Consider the following 21,853-nt stretch of genomic DNA (forward strand, 5'->3'; position numbering starts at 1 on the left):
CAACTATCTACTGGGGCTTTGGGGACCAACAAAAAAAAAAGGAGAAGGATTGGCAATGGATGTTAGCTCAGAGCTGGTCTTCCTCAGCAAAAAGAGGAGGATTAGCACGGATGTTAGCTCAGGGCTGAACCTCCTCACAAAAAAAAAAAAAAAAACTGGCGTACTCTGAGAACAAATTTTCAAGAAAGTTTTATTTATTATTTCCCCAGATCACTCCTGTCCAGACTATCTCAGACAAGATAGGTTTGTTTTAACATCAAATCACCTTGTTGGGGGCCAGCCCCGTGGTGTAGCAGTTAAGTTCGCGCACTCCGCTGTGGCGGCCCAGGGTTCGCAGGTTCGGATCCTGGGTGTGGACAAACGCACCGCTTGTCAAGCCATGCTGTGGTGGTGTCCCATATAAAGTAGAGGAAGATGGGCACGGATGTTAGCCCAGGGCCCATCTTCCTCAGCAAAAAGAGGAGGATTGGCAACAGATGTTAGCTCAGGGCTAATCTTCCTCACACACACACACACAAAAAATCACCTTTTTGTCTGAATCTATAAATAGTGCCACCACTGTAAATGGTTACCCAGATGGTGCCCTGCACAAGGATGCTTGGCCAAGGAGATAAGGACTAGCTGAAACCCAGCTGTGCTAAGCTAGCCAAGCCATGTTCCTTGGGCTGGGGCTTTGTGGGGTGGGGAGAGGTGGAGGCACTTATTTCTAATTTGCTCAAAGACACATGGACACCATGAGGATAGAATTCTGTCTATATAACCCACTCAAATTCATCTCTTGAGTCACCAAGAGTTCATGTTAAGACTGAAAGTTGTGAGGTTAACCAGATTTTTATTATATTTCATTTTTATTCTGACTGTAGTTGAATGGGCTAGTTTGTTTTATGGATAGGGCATCCTTATTTTACTCAATCTTTCCATGAATGAAGTCTTTTTATATTTAACCATTTCAGACTACCCACAGGCCCCCTATCTACCTTATAAGGGGAGGGAGGGCGGAAACGACATTTACAAAGACAAGTTACCAAATACACACCTACAATAATCTATATTAAAATATAAATTTTTCCAAATAACAGATCTAATATGACCCAAAAAAAACTACACCATCATACTTCCATATTATCAGAACCATTAAGAAACAACCTCAAATTTGTGAAAAACAGTTCTTTTGTTCCTAATGTTATGTACAGTCTTTAGGCCTTAAGCCTATAACTTTAATTTTGAGATGCTGAAAGCCATAAGGAAAAAACAATAACAATCACAACATAGAACACATTACTGGTAACTTCTTAACAACCAACCAAAGTTTTTACATCAGTCCTCTGAAGTGCGAGGACATGTTTTTGAAGAACAAAAATAAAGTAAGTCATGTGGTTTACAACTTATGCAATTTATGTGTAATATATTAAGTGCAAACTACAAACATTCTGTGGGATCTCATCTACATAAAATATACAATGTAAAATATTGACTGGTCACAGTCACTGGAGGAACTACAGAGGTTTATTTTCTTCTTTTTGCTTTTCTAGAAAGTCTACATTTTTCTAAAGTCAGCACATATTTATTTTAAAATCAGTTAAAAAATTAGATTCCTTCTTGAGGCTGAAACATGTTCTTTCTAGTAGAATGCCATTATTATGTCACAGCCTTGGAATAGAAATCTTTTATTTTCACCTTTCTAGGTAACAAAAACCATAGTTTAAACCAAAGCATAATAAAAACCTATAGAAAAAAGAGGTCATTTCAATAAATAAAACAATATTTGCTGACTGCTTAACTATGTACCATGTTTTATTTAATAATTTCAAGTAGGAGGAAGGCAATGTTATGCTTATTTTAGATTTACACCAACCTAAAGCCCAAGGTAAACTAGCAGCAGATCCAAGAATTAAATTTGTGCCTTCAGATTTCAAATCCAACATTCTATCACACCACGGCTGTGCCCCTTGTGGTAACAAAGGTTATTATATTAAACCATCTACCATTTATCCTCACTCCTCAAAGATAAAACACAAATATCTATTTTAAGAGTCTCAAACATATATTTTAAAGTGTTACCTTCAAATCCCAATCACTGTTAGGTTTTCTTATAACTTATGGAACAAGAAAAACTCGGAAAATAAAATGTTAATCATAATTCCCCTTCTCCTTCTCCACTCCCTACCCCCAAAATTGTTTTTATTTAATATTATAGGGTATGAGCCCAAAAACTATCCAGTGGGGGCAATCAAAATAGACAGCTGCTCTTATAAGCAACTCCTTTACCATCCTGGAAGTAAGAGAACAGACTCAGACCTATTAGAGAAACTTTGTATGCAGCTTTGAAACAAGTGCATAAAGAATTACTTGAGCCAAGAAGAAAGAGAGAAATTGAACCAACAGTTTTCAATTGGAATATTTTTGTATTTAAAAAAAGAAAGTAGGGGCTGACCCCGTGCCATAGTGGTTGGGTTTGGCATGCTCCGCTTCGGTGGCCCATGTTCACAGGTTCGGATCCCGGGTGCAGACCTACACCACTTGTCAGCCATGCTGTGGCAGTGATCCACGTCAAAATAGAGGAACACTGGCAACAGATGTTAGCTCAGGGCAAATAGTCCTCAGCAAAAAAAATAATAATAATTAAACTTTAAAAAAAAGAGAAAATAGTGTTCATTTTTTAATTTGAAATTCTCCAAGATTCCCTTCCTTGAATTTTTTTCTTTTTCTATTCATTTCTTATTTTCTTGACTTTTTGTGCATCAGGGGTAGGAGCTAGGGGCAGGGGTACGTGACGGTTTTCTTTCAGATATCACAGCATTTCATTTCAAGACAAACTTAGGGCTCCTATGTCTAGTCAGCTACACTGCTACTCCTGGGAGGTCTGCCAAAGGGAACGTGGCATACCACCCAATACTGACAGCTGAAACACTGGCAGAGCTTTCCCCATACACACTCTGGGAACATCTACCTGTTTCATTTCCTTTTCATTTTGCCTTTGCTCCATTTATGCAGTAAGAGTATTTAAGCTTTGGACTGAGAGAAAAGTGTACCCCTATTTTTTCCCTCCTTACTGAGAAGGTAACTAGGTAATGAGAAGGAAGGAACAAGGAAGGCCGGAAGATTGTTTTATATCACAGATTTTTTTTTGGTGCAGATTTTCTAAAGTCTGTAACTGTCCTGCAATCAACTTATGTGACTTTCAGAAGACATGAAACCATAAAACGACTAAATGCTGAGTGATATAAATAACTTTCTACTATCGTGACCATGCTTTCCCTAAAAATTTATGAGATGGACGTTCCATTTGGAATTAAGGCTCACCACTTTGACGTCCTATTTATCACTTATATGTACGTTCTACTTTCATGATTTAATTTTCCAGGCTTGGGGGAGGGGGAGAACCAAAGATACAGAAAGGAGAAAATATCAAATATGACAGAAAATTAACCTCAAGTCTGAGAAAACACCAAATAAATGAGGCAGCCTGCTTGATCCTACATTTATTTAAATAAATCACCTTTTATCAGTGCTGGTGAAAAACAGCAGCATCCTTTTATCTTTTGAGGAAGGCGATTACAGGATGATATATGTCAGAAACTAACAAAAAGGCACACTTGTCCCAAAACAAATATCCAATAACCCAATGAAGCTGTCCAGTAACAGCCACTAAAATAATCTTCTATGTATTATTTTCTTTGAGTCATTTTTAAAATAAGCAGCCAGCTATCCATCTCTGGGCGCTACTGAGATGAGTTTGCCACAAAAGCCACTTATATTTTTAGAAGCCAAAGTCTTGACAAATCAGTTCCTAAGATCATAATTTGTTGCCCATTGAAGAAGCCTGAAAACACAGACCTTGGTTAAAGAGGCTTCCGTATCTTTCTGTAACCTTTCCAAATGTAAGTATGTGGGAAGAGTAACCCATAAATTAAAGTTGAAACCGAAACACTTATAATATTTCCAATTTAAAATACATTAAAATGTGGTCTTTGAAAGGAAATGAAAACAGCTTTTAAACATATGAAAAGATGCTCATCACTACTCATAAGAGAAATGTGAATTAAAAATGAGATACCATTTTTCACTCATCAGATTGGGGGAAAAAGTCTAATAAATCAACATGTGCAGAAACAGGTACTCTCACACATTGTTGATGCAAGCATAGAGTAGCATAACATCTTTGGCGGGCAATTTGTAAATGTCTATCAAAATTTAAATTTCACTTTGCCTTGGAGTCACGGTTTTACTCCTAGGCATTTATCCTACAAATATAATCATCCATATGCACAAAGAACTATGTAAAAGGTTATTCACTACAGCATCGTTGGTGGCCTGGAGGAAGACTTGCTGTATGTCATTTGGTACTGTGCGTATATTTACCTACTCAAAAAAAATTAAAATTTGAGAGGAAGAGAATTTGATCTGTACTGTTTAGAAATTAGAGTACAATTTCCCCTACAAAAGGAAATACTCAACCAACCCACACAAGATTCATTCCAGAACCTGTGGTAAAATACCACGTTCAGATGGTTTGCCACAGCTGTATTAGTGAAAGTCCATATCATAATATCCCTTTGGCCCTTTCATAACCAAACCCCTTGTTGGGGGTCCACTGTGGACCTGAATTCCACTTCACAACAAGCAGTGTTTCAGAAATATTCCAATTCATTCCTTGCAAAACATATCATATATATAAATGTAACTGTCACTCTGAGAAACAGGACTGCATTATGCTGCAGACTTAACACAGACTGAAAGCATGTTCCCCATGTCTTCTCCAGAAAATCTTGCCAAATGGGAGTCTGAAATGTCCTATTGAAACAGGTGGTGTCTGAACAGAATTGGATTTCTGCCGACAGAAACCCTAGTTCTAACAACTGCTGTGGTTAGTTTTAATTTTCAGTCCTCAAAATTAACTGCTTGCCAGTGATTCAGAAATAGACTGAACAACATGTTTAGACTTTGCCCTGTTTGAGGAAAGAAAGAAAGGAAGAAAAAATAAAAAATAAAAAAACCCACCAACATCCTACCACGATTCCATAAAGAACAACAGAACCAAAGAAGACCACTTGATTTCCAGGCCAAAAAAGGGGAGCAGCTGTAATATAAACTCAATTTTCCAAAGATGCTGGCCTCTTGTGCTTTCTTCATAGATGCACAAGGATGAAACTTCCTTGCTGAACATATCATTTAGGAAATCTTCTAAGGGCTTTGCGAAGCATTAATTGCTAGAAATTTAGAATTAAGAACAATGGTAAGAACTAATCATTTTTCTAATGAAAACTTACATTTTAAAAAATGATATTCCAAACAGACCTTTGATTCACTTTATACAAGAAAAATACAAATAGCCAGGGGATGGCCCTGTGGCCTAGTGGTTAAGTTTGGCATGCTCCATTTTGGCAGCCCAGGTTCAGTTCCTGGGCGTGGACCTACACCACTCATCAGGGGTCATGCTGTGGTGGTGACCCACATACAAAATAGAGGAAGATTGGCACTGATGTTAGCTCAGGTGAATCTTCCTCACCAAGGAAAAAAAAAAAATACAAACAGCCAGAATGTAAACTCTTTGAAGAAAGATACCATGGGCTAAAATCCTTGAAGAAAGATACCATGGGTTAATCTTTAAACCTAACACAGGTCTATCAATGTGCTGGTCACACTAACTGGTGCTAAACATATTTTCCTGTGAATAAATCTAGAGCAGCTTACAGTAAATAACAAATCTTTTTCACTGTACCTTTAAGTGCTTAATATAAAAATGATTAAACATCTGTTGATTTTCTAAACCAGCAATCAAAGGAAAAGAAAACAAGGAACTGAGCATCTACTATGTGCCACACACCATGGTTACACATTCTCAATGAGGAAAACACTATCTCATCCATTTCACTGATGATGAACTGAGATTCAAAAGATATACTCATCGTCTTCAGCTACAAGATGATAAAGATGAGGTTTTTACTTCAATCTGCTTGATTTCAAAACTTTTCCAATTGTATCACACTCTCTCCCAGCACGAAACCCAGAAAGAGAAATGAGTAGGATGACAAGTTTTAGTTATATGACATACACTATCTGTATCTTTATTTTGCCAATACCCAAAAGAAAATCTCTTCCTCTTTCAATCAAATGTAATGATGTCAGGCTGGCCTGGTGGCATAATGGTTAAGTTCACATGCTTCGCTTTGGCAGCCCGGGGTTCACAGGTTCAGATTCCAGGCTTGGACCTACACACTGCTTATCAAGCCATGCTGTGGCGGCGTCGAATATAAAGTAGAGGAAGATGCACATGGATGTTAGCCCAGGGCCAATCTTCCTCAGCAAAAAGAGGAGGATTGGCAAGGGACGTTAGCTCAGGGATAAAGGAATGATGTCAAACCCTTCCATGGTTTTTCATTATGGCTGAATTCCAGCTACTAAGAAGGTGATCAAGTAAACGAGAGAAAATCATCTATTGTGATCATAAACCCTTTAAAAAAAAAATCCTGACATCCTGAAGTGCATACTTGAAAATCACTCAAAAAAAATTCATCAGTTCATTTTTTTAAAACAATTAGAAATATCTCAGTGGAATTAAGAAGTGCTTCTCAATGGGGTACATTTGGTCCTTTTGTTTAAAATTCAAGGACAAATAAATTAGATCAAGTCCTGCTCTCAAAAGTTTATTGCTTGCTGTCCTCTACCCCTCCTACCAACCAAAGAATAAAATAAGATCTCAAATGAAGACGATCTCCTCCCAGAAGCTCTCGGGTTGTTCATTTCCTGACCCTACCTTCTGTCTTTGTCTCACTTAAGGCCTGACAGAGGCTGGCTCTTAAACCAAATCTACAACTTCCCTAGCAAGGTCCAAAGGGGTCTCCCATTTAGAGGAAACGACCTTCCAGGTCTTGTATATAAAACCATTCTGTATTTCAATACTCTCAGAAAATAATGCTTAAATTGAAATGTGTCCTTCCCTCAAAAGGTTTTTTTTTTTTTTCTTTTAAAGCAAGGATATCCTTAATATTAGGGAGCTATTAAACAGAAGAACACAGGGTACGTTTCTTCCAAGGGGAAAGTACACCAAGATTTCTTTGAGACTATTTAGAAAAGAGCTACAATATTAAAAAAAAAAAAAAATCCAGTGAAAAGAAGAGAATGTTATTGACCAAAAAAAAGTTGTCATGTAGCTATAGGTTTATAGATTATGAAGGGGAAAAAAATCTGCAATTTTTCAAGATTCTTCTGGCAAAAAGTTCTTTGGAATCATTTTCTTCTAAGAGCTAAAAAGCATTTTTTTAAGATGCTGCCAGCTCTAAAAACAACCTTTCTGATCTCTTGGAAAGCCAAATTCAACTTTTAATAGTGCTATGTACTTTTGGTTTAAAATAAAAAAGTGAAAGAGAAGGAATCATAGCCAAAACAGTAAGTTTACTCCACACATTCCTCAAGCTATACATAATGACTTCACACAGTACATATGAAGAAGGGATTAAATTTTTTCCTTTAAAAGCAGAACAAATATATCTGTCGCACATGTAATGTTTAGGGATAAGGAATACAGCATCCACTTTCTCACCCCAATACAGCATCCACTTTCTCACCCCAAAACCCAGTCAAAAAAAAAAGTTTATCTAAAGATACACCTTCATGAATACAAGATTTCTAATAGACATCAAAGCAAAGGCAACAAAAGCAAAAATAAACAAGTGGAACTACATCAAACTAAAAAGCTCCTGCACAGCAAAGGAACCATCACCAAAATGAAAAGGCAATCTATAAAATGGGAGATAATATTTGTAAGTCACATGTTTGATAAGGGGTTAATATCCAAAATATATAAAGAATTCATACAACTCAAAGCAAAAAAACCCTAACAATATGCTTAAAAAAATGGGCAGAAGATCTGAATAGACAATTTTCCAGAGAAGACATACAAATGGCCAACAGGTACATGAAAAGGTGCTCAACATCACTAATCATCAGGGAAACGCAAATCCAAATCACAATGAGATATCACCTCACATCTGTTAGAATGGCTATTACTAAAAGGCTAAGAAATGATAAGTGTTGGCGAGGTTGTGGAGATAAAGGAACCCTTGTGCACTGTCAGTAGATTTGTACATTGGTGCAGCCACTATGGAAAACAAAATGGAGGTTCCTCAAAAAATTAAAAATAGAACTACCATGTGAGCCAGCAATCCCACTTCTGGGTATATAGCCAAAGGAAATGAAAACAGGATATCAAAAAGATATCTGCACTCGCATGTTTATTGCAGCAGTATTCACAATAGCCAAGATATGGAAACAACCTAAGCGTCCATTAAGAGACGAATGGATAAAGATGTGAGATATATATATATATATATTATATATAATGGAATATTTTTAAGCCATGAGAAAGAAGGACATCCTGCTATTTGTGACAACATGGATGGACTTTGAGGGAATTATGCTAAGTGAAATAAATCAGACAGATAAAGACAAATACTGTATGATATCTTCTTATATGTGCAATCTAAAAAAGCCGGACTCATATAAACAGAGACTAGAATGGCAGATGCCAGGGGCTGGAGGGTGGGAGGAAAGGGGAGATGTTGGCCAAAAGATACAAAATTGCAGTTAAAAGATGGTATTAATACAGCATGGTGATTATAGTTAATAATACTGAATTATATACTTGGAAGCTGCTAAGAAAAAAAAGAAAGAAAATAAATCTTAAATGTTCTCACCACAAAAAAGAAATGGTAATTATGTGACATGATGCAGGTGTTAGCTGATGCTATAGTGGTAATTATTTGGCAATACAAGAGTGTATCAAATCAACACATTGTACACCTTAAACTTACACAATGTTATACGTCAATTATATCTCAATAAAGCTGAAAAAAGGGTTTCTAATAAAATCAAAATGGCTCATAAATTAGTAACACCATAATAGGCTACATTAATACTAAGACAATGATAAATGTTTAAGTGTCAGGTAAAAATAACACAAGGTAACCAAAAATCTAGGTGAGACAAAAAAATGTTTATTGGTCTATACCATATTTCCATAAAAGACTACTTTAAACTTCCCATATGAAATGGACAGAATCTATGGGATTACTATTATTTCAAATGAATTTTTAAATTTTAATTTTACTACAAAATTCACTGGAATCAGTCCCTTAAAGAATTTATGTCAAATAACTGGTGAGCTTAAATATTTCACATTTCAATTTGTTATTTCAGAGTTGTCACAATCTAAGTCTAACAGGAAAGGAATCTGCAGGCTTCAAACAGCACTTAAAGAAACACAAAGAAGGAAAGTTAGAAGTCAAGGAGGATAATTCTGAGATAAAGGCTGAGTGGAGCAAAAGAGAGAAATCCACTAGAGACCATATCAGGACACAGTGCTGCACTCCGCTGCCTTATCACTGACCTGTAACCTCTTCTTTAGCTCACAAGCAAACCTTGAGTACTCTGGAATTAAGTGGTTGTTTTAAAAAGTTCTTGTGTCATATTTACTTTTTCCTACGACCCTTATCAGAAGCCTGATGTACTCAAGTTCCATAATTCACACACTCCAATTACCTACCTAACTACATACCCAAGAGGAATAATCAGAAGTATAAAATGCCACCCTCCTAAAAAGAAACATAATGAGAATTAGGATTTAAAATGGACCAGTTCATTTTTAAGGGTATAGCCATAGGTAAATAGCATCAACACTGTGCTTTTGATAACTATAAAATGAATAAAATAGGGATTTTTTAATAAATGACTTCCTTAATAAATATATAATAAATCCCTAACTTTAAGACGAGCTGTATTACAAAAGCCCATTTCTTCATGAAGATGCATTTCCCCATAAAATACTATAAGTGGTGGTTCATTTCCAAAGCTAGCCCACCAACACCTATTTAACCCATAATCTACTGACAAATAGGAGGGTCCGGAATGAAATGCGCACCTTGCAATGCTTCAAACGCATATTAGCAGTTCAGCTGAAAGGATGGGAGCCTGGCAAAATAGCACTGCAAAAAATGGACTCAGGGGTTCCACATAACCCAAAATGTTCACACAATTACATATGTCAGTGCTTTTCTTATGAGAGGTCCATAGCTTTCTTGAGGTTCAGTGGTTGTCCACAACCCCGTAAAGGGAAAAAACTTCTGTGCTATATAAAACCCATCTCTTTCCTACAAGCCCTCAGGTCGAGTTTATCAGTGAATTAAAGTATCTTAAGAAGTTATGATCTACATATGCTTATGTAGAAATGATAAGTTCCTGGAATGAAAACTATCAAAAAACTTCTGGAAAAACTAAGTGAAGGAAATTCTAGAATAAAGAACACATTTTGACACTTTAAGGGGTCTGAACTGCCCGCATAAGATGACACAGGACTTTCATCTGAAGCAGAGGCTGATGATCCCAGTGGCACCCATTGTAAAGTAGATTTTAACCAGTCAATAGCGTTTATACGTGACTTAGCTGCAAGCAAACATTCCCTATGTTTATGTATGCAAGAAACTACTTAAAAATCTTTCCCCTTCCTAGCCAAATCACACAGGCAAAAATTTACTACACCTTTGTTATCTTAAAAAGGAAAATCCATCTTTTACCTACATACAATTCAGACAAACAAAAAAGCACATTTAAATGACCCAAACATGTACTGTGAGTACACATTTTCTATTAATTTTGATCAAGAAAGTTTGGACAATAACTCCTTTTTATATAATTTATTTTTAACTTTTTTTTTTTTTTTTTTGGTGAGCAAGAGTAGCTCTGAGCTAACATCTGATGCTAATCCTCCTCCTTTTGCTGAGGAAGGTTGGCCCCAGGCTAACATTCGTGCCCATCTTCCTCTACTTTATATGTGGGACGCCTGCCACAGCACGGCTTGGCAAGCGGTAGGTAGGTCCATGCCCAAGATCCGAACCTGTGAACCCCAGGCCGCCAAAGCGGAGTACACGAACTTAACCACTACGCCACCAGGCCGGCCCCATCTTTTTCATATAATTTTTTTTTTTAATGGTATTGTGGTTAATGTTTTTTTTGTGTGTGTGTGAGGAAGATCAGCCCTGAGCTAACATCTATCGCCAATCCTCCTTTTTTCCTTTTTCTCCCCAAAGCCCCAGTAGGTAGTTGTGTGTAATAGTTGTACATCCTTCTAGTTGCTGTATGTAGGACGCCACCTCAGCATGGCCGGAGAAGCAGTGCGTTGGTGCGCGCCCGGGATCTGAACCCAGGCCACCAGTAGCGGAGCACGCACACTTAACCGCTAAGCCATGGGGCCGGCCCCATTTTTTTTTTAATATAATTTTTAACGTGACTTTCAGCTACACCCAAAAGTTTCCATAAACTGATATAACAAAATTCTTTTTTGATATAATGATATAACATTATTCTTTTCTTAATTGAGGATAGTTTTATTGGTTTTAGCTTTTTTGTTGAAATAAATTTGAGCTGCATTGACTATAAGGCTATTCTAACAACAATGTAACTTCAGACACATACCTACTTAGGATATTTTTGTTTGCTTATCTCTTCATCTCAAACCATGAGGCCACAGCTAAGCCATTAAGGTACCTCATCTCTTTTACCTATCTCAAAACATTATTCTACTTCTTAACATACTAGCAACTAGTTTTTTATGGGAAAGCTTTTCACAAGACAGTGCCACTTACCCCTCCTGCCTTCAGCAACTTTCTTCTAAACTCCTCTGTTGGGTTGTTGAAAGTTAGCTTTTCACAGCGGAGGTGATTCACTGGTGGATGGCCTTCAAGATGCAGGAATAAGTCATAATCAAAGCGGACTTTCTTAGGTTCTTCCTGGAGGTTAAAAGAATTAAGGAAGAAAAGGGAGAGTTAGGCATAAATAGAAATTTAGAAAGCAAAGCGTTGCTCTTCATAAGGAACAGAAAAGACCCAGACATCTAACAACTATAATGTCAAAAGAAGTACTGGGGAAAAAATTATCATGGAATTATCTACATAGCAAAATGGAAATATCTAATAAATTAGTTTCTTGTGCTAGAGGAAAACTAAAAGAATAAACTCATCATCTCCCCTGCAATCTCAAGTGTTATGACACCACCAATACAGCCACCTTCAAAACCTAAGATACCCCTGAAGCCACCCCTTCCCCTTCCCACTCTACCCCACTACACCCATCAGCAAGAGCTGCCATTTTTCTTCCCAAATATTCCTTGAACAAGCTTTCTAACCCATACTGCCATGCTCTTACTCATTGCCCAAACTACTATAAACTCCCTTCTCTAGTAGTTCTTCCTACTTCAGGATAGATTATCTTCAATTCCTCCCTCATTCTTGCCTCAAAATAATCTACCTAAGACAAAAATCTAGCCATTTTCACTGCTTGATTAAAATTTCAACCATTTCCAATTGCCATTAGGATAAAAACCTAAGCTCACTTGAATGCCATATAAGGGCTTTCATAATGTGGCCCTTGGCTTCATACCCCAACACATCCCTTCCATCCATCTGGCAGTCTGGCAACACATCGCTGTTGGTTGCTCCAGTATCTACCTTATTCTAGGTTAATTGTGAGTTTCACCCTTGCTTTACATTACTGCCTTCCCTTCTAACCTCCATTCCTCCACCTTCTGCTTTACCTAGATAACTCCTACTCATCCTTCTCCATTCAGGTTTCACTTTTGGGAAACCTTCCTTGAACTCCACTCCCTACTCCCCATTGCCTCGCCTCTACTCTGTGTGCATCTCTCTCTTATCTGTCCTTTACCCTTCTAGATCATAGCTTCTTGAAAGCAGGAACAGTGGTTGAATCATCCTGGTTCCCTCAACAATTAGTTTGGTGCCTGCACATAGTAGAAATGTAATAAATAACTGTGAAATGAATAAAAGAGTGGCATTTTTCTGAACTAGGAAGACAAAATAGCATCATACGCAAGAGAACACAATAATTAGAATTTCATGATACCCAAGTTCTACTCTGAAGTCATTACTTTAGTTGCCTAAACATTTAACCCCATCTACACACTGATTCAAAAGCATCTAAAGTGAAATGGAGACTGAAGATAATAACATGTACTTCAACATTCATCTCATTTAATTCTCATAGCTCTCCTTTGCATCAGTTAGGAAATGAAGGCATCTAGAATTTGTTATATTACTTTATATAAAAACTCCTTGTGTTTTATAGATATTAACCATCTCTGAAATGTTACAATTTTTTTCTTTGTCATTAGCTTTGCTGTTGTCTGTTTTTTAATAACAGCTGTTTATGTTGTTTTAATAACTTTATTGAGAAATAATTCACAAACCATAAAATTCACCCTTTTAAAGTATACAATTTAGTTGTTTTTATATATTCACAGAGTTATGAAACCATCACCACCATCTAATTTCAGAACATTTTCATCACTCCAGATAGCAACCTCCAACTTATTAGCAGTCATTCTTCATCCTCCCAGACCCATCATCCCCTGGTACCACTAATCTATTTCTGTTTCTGTGTAGTTGCCTATTCTGGGCATTTCATATAAATATATGAACATACATAAAATATACACACAATATATGATCTTTTGTGACTGGCTTCTTTCACTTGGCATAATGTTTTCAGGGTTCATCCATGTTGTAACATGTACCAGTATTTAGTTCCTTTTTATGGCTGAATAATATTCCATTGTATGGGTATACCAGTTTTTGTTTATCCATTTATTCGTGGATAGACACATGGGTTGTTTCCAATTTTGGGCTACTGTGAACATTTGTGTACAAGTTTTTATGTGGACATATATTTTCATTTCTCTTGGGTATATTCCTAGGAGTAGAATTTCTGGGTCATATGGTAACTCTGTTTAACATTTTTTAGGAACTGCCTTACTGTTTCCAGAATGGCTGCACCATTTTAAAATCCCACCAGCAATGTATGAGGTGTTTATGGTTTTTTAACATGTAAAATTTTTTAATTTTATGTAGTCAAATAAAGCAATGCTTTTCTTAAAAAAAAAAAAAAGAATTTTTTATACTACTAACACGTGATGAAACAATGTGATTTGAATCCAGTTTTTCTGACTCAAAAGTCTTAGCACCTGAAACCGTCAGAATGTAGGCATTACCTACCACAAATTCATGGTTTCAGCTTCTTCATCCAAACTTCCCCAAATCATAGTCTGTATTCATTTGTTCACTACCTCTTCACTTCTATCTATCTGGCATGACACTTGCTCCCTCCCTGTTTTATCAGGATGCCCTTCTCTCCTGGTTTTCCTCACACTTACCAGCATTCCTACTCAATCTTCTTCACAGGCTTCCCTTCTTTCTTCATTGACCCTTAAATGTCCTTTACCTTTTTGCAAAGTTCCCCAGGGAGATGACACCCATTCACAGGAAGTCAGCTCCACCTACATGACAGTGACTCCCCTCTTTATATCTCCAGCCCAGCTCTCACTTGACTGCCACACGCATGTGTTCCACAGTCTACCGACCTCTCCACTAGGTCGACCTGAAGCGACATCAAATTCATGTATTATCTTAAACTGAAGTTATCTTCATCTATCCTTTCTTCTATACTCTATATCTTGGCAAACAGAAATCCTAATTGCTTGCCAAGGTTAAAATACACAAAAATCCTCCAAAACTCGTTCTTTTCCCTCACTCATCACAGTCAAATTATCTGCAAGTTCTATTTTGTACTCTTCCTCAGGGATGCTCAAATCTATCCCCTTTTCTCTAGTCACCGTAACCATTGCTTTGACTTAGACCTTCATCATTCCTCACCTAGTGGCCTCCCTGTTTTTGAACTTATCCCACGATGACAAAAGAGTGATCTTTCTAATACAAAAATCAGATTACATCTTTTCATTGATATAAAAGACTCATCATTTGCTAGAAGATGACATCCCACTTCTTTGGAATAACCATCAAAGTCTTCTACTATGTTTCCTGCATTTCCTTTGTCCTCTTACTATACTGCATCCTTCCACAATTCTGAAGCACCTGCAGTTCCCCAGGACTTCACATTATCTCATTCATTTTGCCTTTTACATACAGTGCTCCCCATGCCTAAAATGTCTCCTCTCCCAACATACCTCCCTCCCTCACCAGCTTAATGCAAACTCACTATTCAAAACCAAGCTCAAGCATGAAATTCTCTGGAAATCTCCCAATCCACTCTGAATTAGACATCCCTCTTACACTATTCCTTTATTAATGTAATTATCACATTGAACTATGACCATTTTTTACTTTCCTGCCTTTCCTCTAAACTGTAAAACAGTCAATACGACCTTAGAATTAACTAAAAACACAAGGAGGGCTGTTTTCTGCCTTATATAGGCATAACTCAGAGACACTGCAGGTTCAGTTCCAGACCAATGCAATAAAGCGAATATCGCAATAAAGTGAACATGGCAATAAAGCTAACATCGCAATAAAGCGAGTTACGTGAATTTTTTAGTTTCTCAGTGCACATAAAAGTTATGTTTACTCTATATTGTAGTCTATTAAGTATTCAATAGCATTATGTCTAAAAAAACAATGTACATACCTTAATTTAAAAATACTTTATTGCTAAAATATGCTAACCATCATCTGAGCCTTCAGTGAGTGGTAATCTTTTTGCTGGTAGAGGGTCTTGCCTCAATGTTGATGGCTGCTGACTGATCAGGGTGGTGGTTGCTGAAGGTTGGGGTGGCTATGACAATTTCTTAAAATAAGACTACAATGAAGTTTGCTACATTGATCGATTCTTCCTTTCACAAACTGTATTCTCTGTAGCATGTGATGCTGATTGATAGCATTTTATCCACAGTAGAACTTTTTTTCAAAATTGGAGTCAATCCTCTCGAACCCTGCCACTGCTTTATCAACTAAGTTTACGTAATATTCTAAATCCTTTGTTGTCATTTCTATAAGCTTCACAGCATCCTCACTAGTAGATTCCATTTCAGGAAACCATTTTCTTTGTTCATCCACAGGAAGCAACTCCTCATCCATTAAAGTTTTATCATGAGAGACAGCAATTCAGTCACATCTTCAGGCTCCACTTCTAATTCTGGTTCTCTTGCTATTTCCACCACATTTGCAGTTACTTCCTCCACTGAAATCTTGAACCCTTCAAAGTCATCTGTGAGGGTTGGATTCAACTTCTTCCAAACTCCTGTTAATGTTGATAATTTTGACCTCTTCCCATGAATCATGAAAGGTCTTAATGGCATCTAGAATGGTTTTCAATTTAAATTGACTTTGCCCATATCCACCAGAGGAATTTCTATCTATGGCAGCTACAGCCTTACAAAATGTATTTCTTAAATAATAAGACTTGAAAGTCAAAATTACTCCTCAATCGATGGGCTACAGAATGGATGTTGTGTTAGCAGGCATAAAACAACATTAGTCCTGTCCTACATCTCTATCAGAGTTCTTGGGTGACCAGGTGCATTGTCAACGAGCAGTAATATTCTGCAAGGAATCTGTTTTTCTGAGCAGTAGGTCTCAACAGCGGGCTTAAAATATTCAGTAAACCATGCAGTAAACAGATGTGCTGTCATCCAGGCTTTGTGGTTCCATTTATAGAGCACAGGCAGAATAGATTTAGCATAATTCTTAAGGGCCCTAGGATTTTCAAAAGGGTAAATGAGCACTGGCTTCAATTTAAAGTCACCAGTTGCAGTCACCCATAACAAGAGAGTCAGCCTGTCCTTTGAAGCTTTCAAGCCAGGTATTGACTTCTCCTTTCTAGCTATGAAAGTCCTAGATGGCATCTTCTTCCAATATAAGGTTGTTCCATCTACACTGAAAATCTGTTGTTTAGTGTAGCCACCTGCATTAATTATCTTAGCTAGATCTTCTGGACAACTTGCTGCAGCTTCTACATCAGCACTTGCTGCTTCACCACGCACTTTTATGTTATGGAGATGGCTTCTTTCTTTAAACCTCATGAACCTCTGCTAGCTCAAACTTTTCTTCTGTAGCTTCCTCATCTCTCTCAGCCTTCACAGAATTGAAGAGAGTTAGGGCCTGGCTCTGTATTAGGCTTTGGCTTAAGGAAATGTTGTGGCTGGTTTGATCTTCTATCCAGAACACTAAAACTTTCTCCATGTCAGTAATAAGGCTGTTTCACTTTCTTATCATCTGTGTGTTCACTGGAGTAGCGCTTTTAACTTCCTTCAAGAATTTTTCCTTTGCATTCACAACTTGGTTACCTGTTTGGTGTAAGAGGCCTAGCTTTTGGCCTATCTTGGCTTTCAACATGCCTTCCTCACTAAGCTTAATCATTTCTAGCTTTTCATTTCAAGTGAGAGACGTGCAACTCTTCCTTTCACTTAAACACTTAGAGGCCATTGTGGGGTTACTAACTGGCCTAATTTCACTATTGCTGGATCTCAGGGAATAAGGAGGCCAGAAGAGAGGGAGAGAGACAGAGAAACAGCCAACTGGTGAAGCAGTCAGAGCATACACAACATTTATCAAGTTCACTGTCTTATATGAGCACGGTTCTTGATACCCCAAAACAATTACAATAGTAACATCAAAGATCAGTGATCACAGATCACCATAACAAATATAATAATAATGAAAAAGTTTGAAATATTGTGAGAGTTACCAAAATGTGACACAGAAACATGAAGTGAGCAAATGTTGTTGAAAAAATGGCACCAATACGGGCCTGGGCCCGGGTCCTAGTGGTTAAGTTCAGCACTCTCCACTTTAGCAGCCTGAGTTCGGTTCCCAGGCACAGACCTACACCACTCATCAGCGGCCATGCTGTGGTGGCGACCCACATACAAAATAGAGGAAGATTGGCAAAAGATGTTAGCTCAGGGTAAATCTTCCTCAACAAAAAAACATTTTTTTAATAAAAATAAAAAGTGGCACCAATAGATTTGCTCAATGCAGGGTTGCCACAAACCTTCCATTTGTTAAAAAAAAATGCAATATCTGTGAAGTGCAATAAAACCGAGGTATGCCTGTAACTGGAGTGTAAATTGGTAAAGCCTTTTGGGAAGACATTTTGGCAATATCTATCAATATACTAAATGCATATGATGCCCTGACCCAATTCTGCTTGTAAGAATCTCTTCCATAGAAATATTCAAATATGTATACAAAGATATATATATTATTAAATGCTCATGGTAGCATTCTTTAAAATAGCAAAAAAATAGGAATGATCTGCATGTGAGTATATCATTACCATGGAATACCACGCAGATGTTTAAAAATACTGACTTGGAAAGGCATATTGGGGGTCAGCACGGTGGTGTCGTAGTTAAGTTGACGTGATCCACTTCAGCGGCCCAGGGTTCACAGGTTCAGATCCCGGGCGCAGACCTATGCACCACTTATCAAGCCATGCTGTGGTAGGCATCCCACATATCAAGTAGAGGAAGATGGGCATGGAAGTTAGCCCAGGGCCAATCTTTCTCAGCAAAAAGAGGAGGATTGGCAACAGATGTTAGCTCAGGGCTAATCTTCCTCACCAAAAAACAAAAGAGAAAGGCATATTGCTAAGTGAATTAAAGGCAAGTCATAGAAAAATATTAAAGATTGATATAGTATGCCCCTACCCATCTCTACATTCACATACATTTTATCTATGCAAATGCATGGGGGAAAATCTGGAAAAGCTATACCAAATAGTTAACAATGATTAAATGGAGTCAAGGGAATAAAATTCCTAATCTTTATTCCATATACTTTTACTAGGAGTAAACTCCTGCATACTTTTTAAAAGAGAAAAATATATTGATAAATATAACTAATTACCAGCATAAAAAGAACGAAGTAGTAACATCACTTTATAGTCTACAGAGTTTAAAACAAAGAAAACATCACTTTTCAATAAAACTAAGGATAAAGACCACAGAAAGTGACTATCTTTCTATGAATTCTGAGTATAATTTTCTTTTAAACATTTGTTTTTTTGAGTAAGGAAAAAGTACCCATAAACTTGTGTTCTAGCCAACTGAATATATTTCTTAGAGGACAGAAATCAATATTACGTGAATCTGTGCTCCTCAGAAACAATTCTTCTCCAAGTTCAAACAAGAAAGTATCTCTTTATTCTATATATAAAGCTAATACATTTCCTAGAGGTGGAAATCCATTGTTGACAACATCAAATTACCCCTCTCATTCTGCTTCAGTCCTTGAGTTTTACTCACGTACTTTCTCTGAGGACAGAACGAAAGAGAGAAGCATGGGATTCTTTCACATCTAAAGTGCTACAGTCAATTATGCTTCAGTGTGCCTATTGGTTTCGAGTTTCTGAAACACATGATTCTCATAGACAGGCTTGTTTTGTTGAACACAAACACCAAATAAGACAGAATAAACATACATGAACTCAAAAGAAGCACTGACACTCCACCACTCCTCTTGACACTAACCTCTCAAATAAATGAGCAAAACTGAAGATGAGTTTATTGGAAGCAGGAAAAGCACAAGGATGGAGATGGAACCAAGGACAGGGTGATATCCTCATAACGTAGTAGGAAGACTCTTCCAAGATCACATGGAAGGCTTTTTGATGCTTTCTCTCATCTCCTATGAAAACTTTGAAAATACTTTCTCATAAACCTTTATTGTAATGGAGGTTCACTCTTCAAGACAGAGTTAACTCTAGGGATGAATAAAATGATACTCAAAACAAATGAAATGTACATGCTGGAGCAACAGTCTAGATCGATTAAATTTTTACCCATGGATCATTTCAGTAGGAAAAGAAACAAGAAATGTATCCAGCTTGGAGATCCACGTTGGAATATAGCAAAATTTTGGTTTCTAAGACACTCTGTGAAGATAAATTTAAAGAAATGACAAAGCAATTTCTTTATTTATTAAAAAATTAATAACACATAGAAAAGTACTTAAAATACTACATCCATGTACCCTCTACGGAGATTAAACATGTGTTAACACTTTTGCTATGTTATCTTTTTCCTTTAAAGAAATAAAATTTTATGAATATAAGCTTCTCCATTGCTCCTCCCCCAGTAACCAATACCCTTTAATTCCTGTGCTGTCATGTCAACTCACGCTCTTGTACTACATATGTGTGTTTCCATAACATCATTTATTCTGGGCTTCATTGGTTTATAAAAACATACATAAATGACATCATAACCATATACATATACTTCTATAACTTTTAAGTCGTCATTATTTTTGTTTCGGAAATGTATCCATGTTGCTACATTAACTGCTCTACTGCATTCTATGTATTATTAACCCACCACTTACTGATTCACTTCTTTACGTAAGACTAAATAGTTGTATCCTACTTTTTCAGTGGTAGTCTTGGTGGTCTAGTGGTTAAGATACAGCACTCTCACCACTGTGGCCAGGGCTCATTTCCTGTCAGGGAACCACACTATCCGTCTGTTGGCTGTCATAGCGTGGCAGCTGCATGTTGCTGTGATGCTGAAAGCTATGCCACTGGGATTTCAAACACCAGCAGGGCCACCCATGGTGGACAGGTTTCAGTGGAGCTTCCAGACTAAGACTAGGAAGACATGCACACATGCACATACGCATACACACACTACTTGCTGCCTCTTCATCCTTCATTTGTTCTCTTTTTAAATTTGATATACAGGGAGACTCCACTTATTTCTGTAAGAAGGAAATTGGACAATAAATTGGAAAATAAATTTCTCTGCTCAACTAAGAGCTTGTAAAACAACCAGAAAAGTTAAAAACAAAGAAGGAGAGAAGATATTTCACTGCAGCATCATTTCCAAACTGAAGCGAATGCAAAGTCAAATTAACTTGGGTAATGGGAATAGAATGGTATAACCATTATGGTCCTCCGAGAAGAGATCATAATTGCCTATCCTCTAATTTCTTTGGGACAAGACCTTTTTGTAGCTTGAAGGCCTAGACTCTTCCCACAGGGCAGCCCAATTCTTAGATAAAACAAAACATTGGTGACTAGGAGTGCGACAAAGGGAATAAAAACACATATGATCTCCATTACTTAAACTTCTGTGATATTGAAAAGGGGGATGGGTGAGGAGATAGACTCTGAATTGCTTCCCATAAACACAACCACTTAAATTAAAAATCAATACATCAAAAATGGACAAAGGATTTGAATAGTCATTTCTGCAAATAAACAAGTGGACAATAAGCATATGAAAAGATGTTCAACATCATAAGCCATCAGGCAAATGCAAATCAAAACCAAGATGAGATACTACCTCACATGCACTATGATGACTATAATTTTAAAAAAAAGGAAAAGAATAAGTGTTGGCCATGATATGGAGAAATTGGGACCTTCATACATTGCTGGTAGGAATGTAAAATAGTACAGTCATTTTGGAAAACAGTTTGGCAGTTTTTCAAAAAGTTAAACATAGAGTTATCATATGACCCAACAACTCCATCCAGGTATAATCCCAGGAGATCTGAAACCATATGTCCACACAAAACCTTGTACATGAATGTTCATAGCAGCATTATTCACGGTAGCCAAAGGTGAAAACAAGTCAAATGTCCATCAACTTATGAATGAACAAACAAAATATAGTATATGTATACAACAGAATATAATTCAGCCGTAAAAAAAGAATAAGTTGATACATCCTAGAACGTGGATGAACCTTGAAAACATACTAAGTGAAAGAAGCCAGCCAGACACAAAAGGCCATATATTGTATGATTCTATTTATATGAAATGGCCAGAATAGGAAATTACACAGAGAAAGGAAGCAGATTAATGGTTGCAAGGGGTCAGGGGATGAAGGAATAAGGAGTGAATGCTAATGGGTACAGGGTTTCTTTATGGGATGATGAAAATGTCCTAGAATGAAATAGTGGTAATTGTTGCACAATATACTAAAACCCACTGAGTTGTACACTTTTTTAAAGGGTGAATTTTATAGTATGTAAATTATATCTCACATTAT

At 37.1% G+C, this 21,853-nt stretch overlaps 1 protein-coding gene across 5 annotated transcripts in view; it reads right to left on the reverse strand.

Moving 5' to 3' along the window:
- The window catches only part of MLLT3 (MLLT3 super elongation complex subunit), a 254,148-nt gene that overhangs the window by 86,246 nt on the left and 146,049 nt on the right, over positions 1–21,853 (reverse strand). For 4 of the 5 annotated variants that reach the window (XM_087444673.1, XM_087444674.1, XM_087444676.1 and 1 more), the window contains one exon: positions 11,640–11,783. In XM_087444673.1, the coding sequence (XP_087300799.1) occupies positions 11,640–11,783 (144 nt within the window). Of the gene's footprint in view, positions 1–5,001; positions 5,147–11,639; positions 11,784–21,853 lie in introns of those variants that run through there. The other variant, XM_087444677.1, reaches the window with a different exon arrangement.

Source organism: Ceratotherium simum, chromosome 20, assembly GCF_057802395.1.
Source record: "Ceratotherium simum simum isolate JZ-2026a chromosome 20, ASM5780239v1, whole genome shotgun sequence".
Taxonomy (NCBI): domain Eukaryota; kingdom Metazoa; phylum Chordata; class Mammalia; order Perissodactyla; family Rhinocerotidae; genus Ceratotherium; species Ceratotherium simum.